The 13,409-nt window shown below is 40.5% G+C and overlaps 1 protein-coding gene across 2 annotated transcripts in view; it reads right to left on the bottom strand.

Annotated features, from left to right (window-relative positions):
• Positions 1-5,058: 5,058 nt before the first annotated feature.
• Positions 5,059-13,409, bottom strand: part of LOC135495722 (GTP-binding protein RAD-like) — a 31,297-nt gene continuing 22,946 nt past the window's right edge. For both annotated transcript variants that reach the window (XM_064784594.1, XM_064784595.1), the window contains 2 exons: positions 10,552-10,735; positions 5,059-8,134 (listed from right to left, as the gene is read on the bottom strand). In XM_064784594.1, the coding sequence (XP_064640664.1) occupies positions 7,875-8,134; positions 10,552-10,735 (444 nt within the window). In that variant the 3' untranslated portion in view covers positions 5,059-7,874. The remainder of the gene's footprint in view (positions 8,135-10,551; positions 10,736-13,409) is intronic.

Here is a 13,409-nt window from a genome sequence, read left to right as displayed (position 1 = left end):
TCGATAACATCATCAATTTGTAAACTGACAGAGTGGGTTTAGAAGAATCATAGATTAGAGTCCTAAATAAACCCACTGTCACGACGTCACAAGCTCAGTCTTTCAATTATTAGAATAGTTATAGATTTAATGGAAAGATATATTCTTTCTGTTTTCCCGCCGATGTGACAAGAACTTCACATTTTTAGTAGCAAAACAGACGAAGTCTACCGATTTATTGCAAATAATGCTCAGCGCACGCAGGGTCGTGCTTTTCATCCTTCAATTCGGAATTTCAACTCTTCACAACGGGTGATGTAGGGAGAGAAATATAAACCGAAATGCTATTGAATTATAACCTTATTCAGTCTTATAAAATAATTTTGTACGAAAAACATCAGTAAGTCCTAGCGAAAGATACAATCGGGTCCTTCCGGTCTAAATGTTCCCTCGAAAAACTGCGCCGGAGAAATGTATCGGGCATTATTGTTTTAAATGAAATATTCCGCGCAGAGCTGCAATCTTACTCGCTGATTGCGTTAGACTGCCACTGAATCTCTTTCCGCTCAGCAGCAAACCTCAATCGACATAATACACGGCAAATAAGCGCGAGAGAGCCAAGAATTAATTTGCCACTGAGGAATATTAGCTGGAGCATCTGTCCATAATAACTGCTTTACGCTGGCTGGAGGCGTAGAGAGTATTCTATAATCAAAAACTGCCTGTCACACAAACCTTATAATTGGAACATCGAACATTACGAACGAAGTACTATTTAATAGAAAAGTTCACACTAATCCTGACTTAAGAAAATAAATGAGAAGACGTGTCTTGGGTAGAAGATGTATCCTACGCCATTTAGGATGATTTGGCAGGTTTCATCCTGCCCCTGGCGCTCCTTTGATAGCTATCTGACACTAAGAATCAAATATGACAAACCCTAATTGCCATGTTTACGCCGGGATCTACCATTATCATCCGAGAGAAACATTTCAATTTGATGTAAGAGAAGTTCGGTAAGAACATGTCACTGATTACCGTTAGAACTGAAATCATCTCGCGATGGTATCAGTTGAATGGGGATTTATATGGTTTGGCAGGTTTCTATACCCAGGTCGAAAATCCATATGAGATTCTCAGTTAAAATGTCACTATTCAGTTTCGTGCACAAGTCCATGTACATTCGTTACACGATTATTGTAAGATTCTTAGAAAAAACGAGACAGTTAAGAACTTGATAGTCACTGATTTGCTCTTGACAGAAATCCATTCCAGATCGGCTCAGTTGAGGGGGGCGATGTATAGTAGCTTTCTGTGGCCCGTCCCAACAAAACAGGGAGTTTTTCAGTACTAGAGCGAGACAAGTTAAGATTATGACAATCGCTGACAAGCCGCGCAAGAAACACAATTATTTCGAGATAATATCGGTTGAGGGGGGCTCTATACATTTTGGCAGGTTTCTATGGGCCGTGGTATCAAAAGAAGGAGGTTTCAATGCTAGAAAGAACAGGACAGTTATTGACTAACGTTAAAAATCGAGACAGTATCGGTTTTGGCGGGTTCCTACGATCTGCAGCATGACATATATAAGTGTACTTGGCTTAGAAGTCCGTATTAGCAGTGACTGAAATGAGTTGATCTTTGGAAGAAATGAATAAACGTTTACAGCTACTATTTCTGGTCGAAGGGGGAAATAATTTTTGATGGAAATTTAGTATATACCAGTTGTACGTGTCTTTCCCAAATTACATATTGCCGCAAAAATATAACCACTGAGAAGCATACGACAAATATGTCCTCTTTCATGATCTATAGAGTACAGCGCTAGAGCATCCCCTTGAATAAATCTTACGTTGTCGCCCCAAGCAGAGCAGGTAATGATTCGTAAATCCGCCATACTGAGAGAACAGATGGAGCGCCACTTGCCTGTTCGACATAACTTTCAAATGATGGCGCGATTCCCGGGGGTGCCACATCACTTATGAATCACTCTCGTGTCAATTCCCGCGAGATGCCACCCAACATTAAAATGTTCCCTTTTCAGTGAACGTGCTCGGCCAAGTGTGAGCGGAGTTTACCTTGTGGTAGCTCTCCACAGCAGGGAGGGGCGATTCGTTGCGGTTGGTGTTGCGCTCTGACGTCGTCTTAAAGAATTCATCCGGAAAAATTATTAAGTTTAAGCGGGCCAAAGAATTTATCTGGGTCAAGTAGGTTGTTTCCAAGGTATTTTTGATTCGTCATAATGTGTATACCTTGGATAAAATCTTGAAAAAGAAATCTGATGTTGCAGCTATTTTGTTTGTGACGTCACTCCTGCCCGCCGCCCAATAGCTAAATATCACAAGGATGCAACTGAACCAGCGATAACAGCCCCCAATTTTTCGAGAAAACGGATTCATTGTACTAAGTGACAAGTTTATTACACGCTTGGGTAACTGAAAGCGTCCCATATCACTAGTCCTTTCAAAATTACATTTTCCGTATGACAGCTTAAATTGTTATCTGAGTGGCGTTTTTGGACGGGTATTATAATAATGATACTGAAGCCCCACTAAAGGCTTGCTTACAAGCGGTGCGGAAAATTTTGCCTTTCTCCACCTTATATTATGCTAATTAGCCTCCCGATGTTCTGATTCTCCGGAATAAAACGAACATTGCCGAAAGACAATGGACCAACTCAGCAGCGTAATTGTCACAAAAGCAAAACCAGGAAGTGCGAAATTTGTGTATTTATCATCGGAACGCCCGAAAAAAAAAATAATCCAGCACATTTTGACACATCTGGGATGACAGCCAGGGGGTTGGGATCTTGGGCAGCTCATTGGAACATCATTGCATCCAAGCAGGCGGAAAATGGCCTCATTTTATGCCTTTTGTCTTTAGTATCTCCATTCGCCTCGACGTGTTTAATGCTCTGTAGTTTATGCAGATAAGAGATTTCTTGTGAAATCTTTATTGGAGTTTGTCGACTCTGCATGGTACCACCTGTTTCGCTGCTTTGGGTGCTCTATGTGGATAGGTACATGGCCAAAAGCATATTCGCATTTATACCGTTTTGTTTCGTCGAACTACACAAATATCTAACAGAAGACCAAGGCCTTTAAGGCCTTTCAGTTAGTTTCGGCGTTTTTTTGTCGCCTGCACTCAGCTATTTTTTTCTGCCACAAAACCCTGTGTCTGTTGGCAGGTGTGAAAGCGAATGAACTCCTTCCGAATTTTTATATTTCTAGCCTATTGTTAACTGACTATTTTTGGATTTGCAAACAAATAGAGAGACCTCAGACTTTATAAGTGATGAAATTATTTTACTCTTGCAAGTAAAGTGCACTTTATATCCACATTGAAGCAACCTGATTCTCTGCCCTCGCTCTGGCTTGAAGAATTTTGTTGTTACAACCTAGTGGCTCCATCTTGACTTATTGATCCCGATTTGAAAGACTAACACAACATGGCGTGGCAGTACTGGACGGGTAAAGTCAAAGTCTCACTGGTATGTTTGATAAGCCCCCCTTTAGGAGGGGCTCTTAAGATACACGTGTGTGTGGGAGTATATACTGATTTGATGAGAAATAAAGAGAGTAAATATTGTATATCCTACAAACAATTTTTTTTTGGTATTTTTCTGAATTAACTCCGTTGAGTTTACCGATTTCTCCGCGATCTTCCGGTGGTGGTTGCTATCCCATTGGTTGAAATTAATTTAAATTAATTTAAATCTTCATGGGAATTCGCTACATCATATGCCTAAGAAATTGGCCAATTATATTAATATTTTCATTAGAGAAATATCCATCCTAAATAATGACAGAAAAGGGTGGTTTATTTCAATTTTGTGTCGACATGATCGAGGTCACGTGACATAAAAACAAAACAATCGCACACACCCGTCCAAAAAAGGCACTTTAAGAAAAACAAATACGTTTTTCCAGCTTAAAACCACACTGACGACTAAGTTATATTGGTCTTCTGCCCAAATCTGAAGTATCAAAATGAATCACAAACTAGAACTAGCTCTATTTAGCAAAAGTTGCGTGAAAAATTCGGGTGAGCGACATTCTGCACCCTAGCGGCCAATAATTAAACTACTTTCAGCCGTCTGCTCCGGTCTCGTTAGGGAGTTTTTCCCAAATGTACGCGATGATGACGTGCCCCATTAACAGGACGTAACATCTATTTTAAAATGCGTGTCCAAAGTGAATGCATGAGGACAACCTATTTGTGTCGTATATCACTGGAAACGCCCGATTCCCGTGAATAAGGACAATCACAATGTATTACATTACCAAAACAAAAATGTGTCGGAAGGAACTATATGGATGGTCCCATCGCACCCCCCCCCCCCTCCAGCAGTATGACACAGAAGGGCTAGTTGACTGTCCACCGGGGGGGGTTTGGGGGGAGCTTCCCCCCAACGCACTGGTAAAAACCTATGTCGACGGAGGGGGGTTTGGGGGGGTGTCCCCCCATTGTAACAGCTGTAGTTGTTAGAGCTTGCACTTAACATATGCTCGTAGGGGGGTTCGGGGGAGCTCCCCCGACCTAAAGGGGGGCTCACTAAGTCCTTGACTTTACATATTAGCTAGATGCTTGAACAGCAACCAGATTCTCTGCCCTCGCTCAGGCTTGAAGAATTTTGTTGTTAAAACCTAGTGGCTCCATCTTGACTTATAGATCCCGGTTTGAAAGACTACACAACATGGCGTGGCAGTGCTGGACGGGTAAAGTCAAAGTCTCACTGGTATGTTTGATAACATAGATAAGTTCATAGCAGAAAACAACCAAGTACCACAGCGACAAGTTGTTAATTGTCCTGGGCTTTCGGCTATATCGACACTCGACAACCACAACGAATTCGGCAGGTTGCGAACCAATGATAAGGTCGCTTTCAGATGTAGTCTGACGTCCACACGAAGGCAACATGACTACAAAAGGGTTCTGTTACGATACCCGGGTTTTTGATATGGTGAATCGGAAACTGATGTGCACTGCTGAAGATATTGATTATGCATTTAATGAGCCTAATTTAAGCCGACATGAATAAAATCCGGACCGACGAAAAAGAATACAAGAAACGAATAGTTCACAGCACACAATATTTTATTAATTTAAAATGCATGTCTGCAAACATTATATCGATATTTAGAAATGCTTATTTTACAAATCATCGAACTTTACCCGAATCCTTCCGAACTCAAGTTGCTCAATCGAAAAAATTTAACATCGACAATTCCCGCCGTTATTAACCCGATCCATGCGCGCAGTGCCAACAACGTTATTTTCGTAGACCTACACCCCATGCCGTCTTAAGCTAACGAACAAAATTTCTAGATAAGTAACACTTTCCGGTTAACTGAAAAGAAAATATATTTACAGTAAACCACCCCCATGACCGTAAGAGCTAGTTGCTTGAACAGCAACCTGATTCTCTGCCCTCCCTCTCAGGCTTGAAGAAGTTTATTGTTAAAACCTGGTGGCTCCATCTTGACTTATAGATCCCGGTTTGAAAGACTAACACAACATGGCGTGGCAGTACTGGACGGGTAAAGTCAAAGGCTTAACATGGTATGTTTGATAACATAGATAAGTTCATAGCAGAAAACACACAAGTACCACTGCCATGTACCACTGCGACACGTTGTTAATTGTCCTGGGCTTTCGGCTATATCGGCACTCGACAACCACAACGAATTTGGCAGGTTGCGAACCAATGATAAGGTCGCTTTCAGATGTAGTCTGACGGCGTCTACACGTACGCAACATGACTACAAAAGGGTTTTATATATGTTACGATACCCGGGTTTTTGATATGGTGAATCGGAAACTGATGTGCACTGCTGAAGATATTGATTATGCAGTTAATGAGCCTAATTTAAGCCGACATGAATAAAATTTGGACCGACGAAAAAGAAGACAAGAAACGAGTAGTTCACAGCACACAGTATTTTATTAAATTTAAAATGCATGTCTGCAAACATTATATCGATATTTAGAAACGCTTATTTTACAAATCATCGAACTTTACCCGAATCCTTCCGAACTCAAGTTGCTCAATCGAAAAAAATTAATATCGACAATTCCCGCCGTTATTAACCCGATCCATGCGCGCAGTGCCAACAACGTTATTTTCGTAGACCTACACCCCATGCCGTCTTAAACTAACGAACAAAATTTCTAGATAAGTAACACTTTCCGGTTAACTGAAATGAAAATATATTTACAGTGAACAACACATGACCGTAAGAGCCAGATGCTTGAACAGGGCAAGCTATGTGCAGTGGGAAAGCGGCCGGCGTAACTGTAAATAGCAAAATCTATCCGGATCACGAAGACAACAAATTAACATAAAAATATCGAAATAGTAGCAGTGTAATACATGAAAGCAGTGGTACGTGTGGTATATAATCTGGGTATATTTTTTACGTTACAAGTTATATTTGCACGGGTGGGCAATGGCAAAATAATTGGCAGCTAGGATTATTGAGGAGAATTAAGACATCGATGAAACTTCATAGAACCTTTAGTATACAACGAATAAACCGGCAAAAAGGGGTACGGCAAGGAAAAACACAAAATCTTCGTCGCAATACTAAGAAAATATGATGGCTTATAAGCAATCTTTATGATTTGCACCAACGATATGTACAATTCATTCATTTGAAACGTTTCATGCGACGACCTTCATTTATGATGTATGGTATCCTTCAAGCAATACATCGCATTGCCTTTGTACACATTTTATTGACATTATTCCCAAGACAACAACATGGATGATTGGGGTTATACTAAGGACCCAGTGCTGTCCTACATGTAACTATGAAAAAAAGTGTTACTCACAAACCAGCACCCCATTTACACCAAACCAACAACATACCAGCACCCACACAATCCGATTTTTATACCTCGAACAGCCCGCGCCACGGGTATATGCTAGTGTAACTAAAGGACAAGATATATACACGGAAGAGAATGTGCCTCCTTAAATTACCAGAGGCGCCACCTACTAAATCGAGTAAAGGAAATTCTAATTGAAAAAGTAAAAAAGCCATGGGAGTCGGGTGAATACCATATTTCTTAACTTTTCCAATCTTTGTTCACGTACAAAAGGCAACATGTAGATTATAAAATATAAGATGTTCGCTTGGCATGATAAGTATTTAGAAATACAACAGGTAAATAGCAGTATAAACAACATGGCCAACGCATTTCAAAGCGAGAAATTCTTTGTCGCCATTATAGTATCAGCCTTAGAGTAACCAGCCTGAATTCATATTCGGTCATACCAAACCTGCGGCACTATTCTGTGGTCCGTGGTTCGCAATACTTTTGGAAAAGGCACATGAAGAAGAGTCTGTACAAGTTCTTTGTTCAGCCGGGCTATTCAATTTTACCCGTCCACCGACGTTGGTCGGATTTTCTCCCGACACTTAAAAGCACCGTTATGATGCCATTTTCATGTCATGTCTTTTAATCCTATCCCCCAGTTGTCACATACGATGAGAGGTGAGGCCACTGGGTGTGCCGCGCCCATCTTGTTTTATGCCAATATGGCACGGACGGAATTTCTCCTATATGGATGGTGCCCATATGCGAAATTCTAGTAAGTTGCTGTTTCTCTTACTGTTTAACTGAGGGACTGAGCGGTATGGCCGTATCTCATCTCCATTTTAAAGCGAACCGTTGACACTTTCAATCCGAGGGGGAGTTAATTACAAAAGGGCAACATCGATATGGGAGATTCCAGCCGCATTGACACATATTCGGTTGGGCGCGGTGCAGGCGACCTCTTCGACATGACATTAAAAACGACATTACAACGTCTACGAAGAAGCGTAATCCACTAATCTTCAGTTCCCGATTAATGCCATCCCAACCACAAATACCGACAGTAGTTCTGTTTATAGCACAAGCAGATTATCACATGATTTGGAGATCGAGTCCTTTCGGAAGATCTTACTAAGCAGTTTCTTCGCCGAGCCTTTTTGTGATCCGTTCTCGTTTTTGTTCTTGTTTCTCTTCATTCGTTTGAGCTCTTCCCGCTTGGGGGCAAGTCGAATCTGGCTAAGAACCCCTACAAGGAGATCGTCTACTTGGTGGTTGAGAACTGCCGATGTTTGGATGAACTTACAGTTGTACGAAATGGCGATTTCTTTCCCCTCTGTAATATACAAACAATCAGAAAATTATAACGGAGCTATTTCCACTTTTTTTAAAAACCCACATTATCCTGTTTCTGCTCTTGATAAGACAGGTACCGCTCACGATGGCGAGCAAGGCTTATCGAAGAAAAATAGCTGAGCACCTATACTCAACCGCCAGTAGGCATGTTCGAAGACCCTTATCGGGATTTTCAGCCGGGGTATCTGGCATAAGACAACATCACTAAAAACCAATGTAGTCCAGCGCTATATCATTGACGTTAGCAAAAAAATACAGGATGGATTCAGGAAAGCCGATTGAGGTGGTTCTAAATTCGAAAACACCTTCAGAAGAGGCGTCTTTAAAACTTCGGTCATGCCTTAGACTCCCAAAATCGACTTTAAGGACACGCCCACCGTGAAATTTTACCAAAATAATAACGATGAACTCCAACGCGATGTTACAGCTGCCAGAAAGCTATTATCCGTTTTACACGACATCCTGGAAGCCAATTCAAGATCAACATCGAAGGAAAGTTTTTGCTCGTTACCGTTAAGTGCAGCAAGCGTTTTGGGAAAACAAGTCTTGGGATTGGATAATAACAACGTTGGCGAAACAATGTTCAGGGTAAACAGTCTTGGCCTTTACAACAAACGTTGACTCACAGCGAACGGGAGAGGTAAAACGGGGCAAAAACCAGGTGTACATAAGGTCCACCGCCCTCCCATATGATTTTTGTCCCCACATAAAACGTCATTTGTCAGTCAGCACAAAAAACGGGAAAAATTCGAGAAAAGTTTCACAAATTTAGTTCCGGCTCAATCTGAGACTATTTTCTTGCTGCTGGCCTCAACCTTAAAGCAGACCACATGTTTGTATAGTTGGGTGTCTTTCGGTGATATAATCTATGAATTATAAAAATAAAACCGCACTAATCCAAGAAGATTCATCGGTTGGCTCTTGACTGAGACTGCTTGTTATAAAAGAAATCTTAATCTTCAAGAAGAAAAACAAGATCCTACTTTCATTGGCCTTACACTGTCTAGATAAAAGGGATCTCAACTAGAATATAGGTGATCCGGCTGAAAAGTGCAATCTCGTTCGCGAGGACGCAGAAGATGAAAAAGTTCTTCTGATTCTTCACTCGGAGCAACTGAAAAAATCGTCTCCTAGAACTGATGTTTGCTTGTGCGGCAGATCGTAGATCGTGAATGCACCAGGATTAAAGATAGCCGATGTATTGACTGAAGGTGGAAGAAAAAACATTTGAGCAAAACAAGAAGAGAAAGTATTGAGTGACTTGCAGCTGCTTTTTACAGGCGGCTGAGCTTGCGATTACCTACACTATACAAACACATCGATCGCCAGGACTGTATGTTTTTGGATGACCTGGCTTCGTTCAGAAAAAAATGGCAGGACACATCAAACTGGTTTTGTTGGTACTGTTGTTCATTAGTTTCAACGGGAATGTTTCGCGGCAGTCTGCAGTAATTGATTGAGACGAAAGTACGGACATTGATAGTTTATGTACATGTGATTCTAGTTGAGCTTGCATAGCTCTCAAAATATAAATTAAAACCCGCTACACGTGCAGCATGTATATTTTCCTGGGTTTCTTCCAACCTGTTTTACCCCCATCCAATCAATTTTACCTTCCCCTCCTAACCATTAGCAGTAAATCACATCCACTCCAAAACAAATAGTTCCCCGGCCACCGGAATTTCCCGAGCTTACCAAGGAGAGTCGAGTAATCAACTACAAAATTGTAATGAAGAAAAATGTCCTGCGGAAATTTGGTTTACTGCAAGCAACTTATCGCGGATTCGTCTAATCACGGATGCAGATGTGTTTCGCGAGTACATTATTCGTCCACGGCGGAAGTAATATCTTCATTTCCTTCAATCATATTTTATAAAGACTTGCGGTGCGATTAGCCTCTTTGATCTCAACGAAAGAATATTAACAAGAGTCGTCAGAGATTTTTGATATTTTAAAGCTTGATGTTCAATTCCGAACATTTTTGTGGCACCCAAACTCATTGATCTTTACGTCTTTTCATTCAACACCAATTGAATTACGCAAAGTTGACCTGGCAATCAAAAGAAACTTTCGAAATTCTATTTTAAACAAGCTTGGCATGCATTATCATATTGCGATGTAACCATTACCTAAAAGCACCTTTTCCGCATTTACCACTTTCTTATGAAACGTTTGGGATTTATAACGCTTTCTTAAAATGAAAGATGCGTAGTTTCATCATATTCTTGCAGTAAAGGTGTTATTTCAATTTCTGAAAATCTTAAAATTTGTTGCTGGACCTATAGTGTAAGGGTCAACTTTTATGAGTCAAATTCGGCCATTATCGGTTAGCTCTGATGGTCAGAAGTAACAAATGTTAATAGGGTACTTGGTGGCACTGTTTGGGCCAAATCTTACCATCTTCTGATATCTGTCTTGATCGCACCAAATCACTTTTGTTTCCAACTAAGATCAGCGCCACCTGTCGGCACTGCTGCTTCCTGATATTGAACAGGATGTCCACAGCGTTGTCGAAAGAGGACCGACTCGTGATGTCGTAAACTACTACGTAGGCATCAGCATCACCTAGGTCTGATGGGTCCTGCAAAATATAAGTGGAAAGTTAATGAAAACAGTTAACAGGATAAGGACTATGAGGATTATAGCAATTTGTGTGGATTGATGCTTCAGTTACGACGTTGACAGTCGTGTTTCCGTCAAATTTTATTTAGGTCATCAAAGGGGCACGCCGTTCGTATTCTTGTGGTCCCGGAAAAAAGCAATGCACTGGATAAAAACAAATCATGCACACGAATTTGCTGAAACTTGGTCACAGATATCTCTCTGCATAAAGGCATTGCTGAAATTTAAATTCAGAACGTATTTACGCTATCGGATTTTTTTTTAAAATTCTATATCTCATTTCAATTTTCAACGAACAACGTAGGGTATTAAGAGTGATAAAAATCAAAGTGATTAATCAGTTTCAGAGTGCGTTTGAGCAGTTTTCCGTGTTCAAATTGCACCTTTAGGTAAACGATACTAATATATCATTCCGTAGAATCACAAGGAACTTACTTAAAACTCCGTCAGGTTGTCGCACGACACTGTCGGGGGGATAATAAGACCAGAAGACAGATCGTTTTGGGAAATCACAGCGAGCAATTAATACTCAACCAAAGTAGGTAAATTATCTCAGCTGTCTAACAAATTGCCAGCTTTCAGCAGTAACGGGCTCACTTTTTTCACCAGTACGTGCCAAAAAGCATTTTAGTTGGAGTCGTTGTTCTCTTTATATTTCTTTCATAGTACTTTTCTGCGCTGCTGAAATGCACTGGTGTCAATTGCTACGTTAATTTCCCTTCATTCAGGGTTAGGTGACGACATGATTTTGTGCCTCGTCTACTAGTAGTTTCTTGAGATGTGCCAATCTTACTTTACTATTGCCGCGGCACTTTACTTTACATTTGGCGAAGAGAAGAATTAAACGAGCCTACTCAAGTTTATACAGGAACATTTCGATTGAACTGGATAAGAGATATTTAAACGATTGTACTCATTTTTTTATTTATTTGTTACTGATTTCTTCTTTGTACATCATATTTACCCGATTTTCACTTGGCATACTATTCCAAAGCGGCATCACTGACAAAATCCCCATATTGCACCAAGCTCAACTTCTTGTCATCCCAGGGAAAAGAATCACCCACTACCGGTGTGACAATTAGCTAGAAATAACAAACAAGAAACGCCCGAGGATGCGCCTAAAACAACGACCGCGTTCATTTGTTAGCGATAATAACATTATATCATAAGGTTTTTCCTTCTTGGTTTATCAATACTAATTAGGCTATGGGAAGCAAAAAGGTGTATCGTCGGCAAGTGCATTGGCACTAAGTGCAGCACGTGTATCTTGCTAATTGGAGAGTCATGGTTTCACTATGACTTGCAGCGTTGCAGTGAATCACTGTTGCCATACCCAGGCATCATTTTAGAATGCAGATTTCGTTTTGTACCAAAAAACTGTCGAATCATGTTCGACAATAGCGCGTATAATGTCTGCACAGCTTTTAAGCCCTGTTTGTTTGCTCAGATATTTACCACAAGGTGAATTTTGCACGCAGTTCCACATTGAATTCATTTGATCTGGACGCCTTAATGAGATTGAAGATTGATAATGAAATATTTTTTGATCAAAGTATTCGTTCTAATTTCCATTACCACTACCACTTTTAACTTCACACGATGACGTGGTAACAGAAGTTGGCAATGAGGAAAAAGTTCTCATTAATTCAGCTGATACTACATCATTTTGAAATTATTTGCAGCTCACACCTATCCGGCTTTTTAAAATTTTAATAACTTCTTTTGAGGTAGTTGGGAGGACATCGTAACTTATTTAAATATCGAAATGTTTAAATTCTCTAAGATGTCCTCCCAACTATATTGATCGTTTTTAAATGATTTCATACGACTTCTTTCCCAATTACTCGTAAAAGCTCAAATGATTACAGTCCTTTGATGAACTTTCTATAGTGAATAATTAAAAACTGTTTTTAAGCATTGCCAAAGCATCTTATAAAGGGAAAGCCAGAAGAATGATGACAGATTGTTTCTAATGCTTCACGTTTTGTCTTTGGGATAGAAAACATCCATTCGCCAGAGTATAAAATGTTAATACGCTCGTGTGTTTTTTTCTGTCGCAAGAAAACGTGTGAAGGACTTCGCCTGCATGTCAACCCATCCACAATCTGATCACGTGTGGTGGACTAATCGTCCTACGCCTCAGATTAAACGTCACTGCACTGGAATTCCGTATGTGACACTGAAGGGGTTTTGAGACGTGATTGGTGTGACAATGTTTGTTGTTGTGGTATTGATATGAATGACGTCATCGTCATACATTATTGTTCGGAGTTGTTGTGTCCGTTACCGTTGTCGATGTATAACTTTAGTCACTGCTACCGTAAAAAGACATGCAAAGCGCTTACTGTTAATGTCCGACTTAATATAGGATATTCGAATTCGCCAATTTGTCTTATTAAAAAACGGTGTGATCGATTGTTCATACTCTCAAAGCTTGTTCATGTACATCTTGACGCAAGGGCCCAAAGCGCCGCGTAGCGGCAAAAAAGCGAAGATGGCGAAACATTTATAACGGGTCACCGTCACTTATTATTGGACTTATAGCGCATTTACGGGGTTGCAACTATTTTGCTTTATAGTGTCACCAGGAAAGAAAAGCATGCGACCTGACGCCGATCTATTTGTATAAA

The sequence above is a fragment of the Lineus longissimus genome, chromosome 11 (genome assembly GCF_910592395.1).
Source record: "Lineus longissimus chromosome 11, tnLinLong1.2, whole genome shotgun sequence".
In the NCBI taxonomy this organism is placed as follows: domain Eukaryota; kingdom Metazoa; phylum Nemertea; class Pilidiophora; order Heteronemertea; family Lineidae; genus Lineus; species Lineus longissimus.
This window is presented reverse-complemented; position numbering and strand designations above follow the sequence as displayed.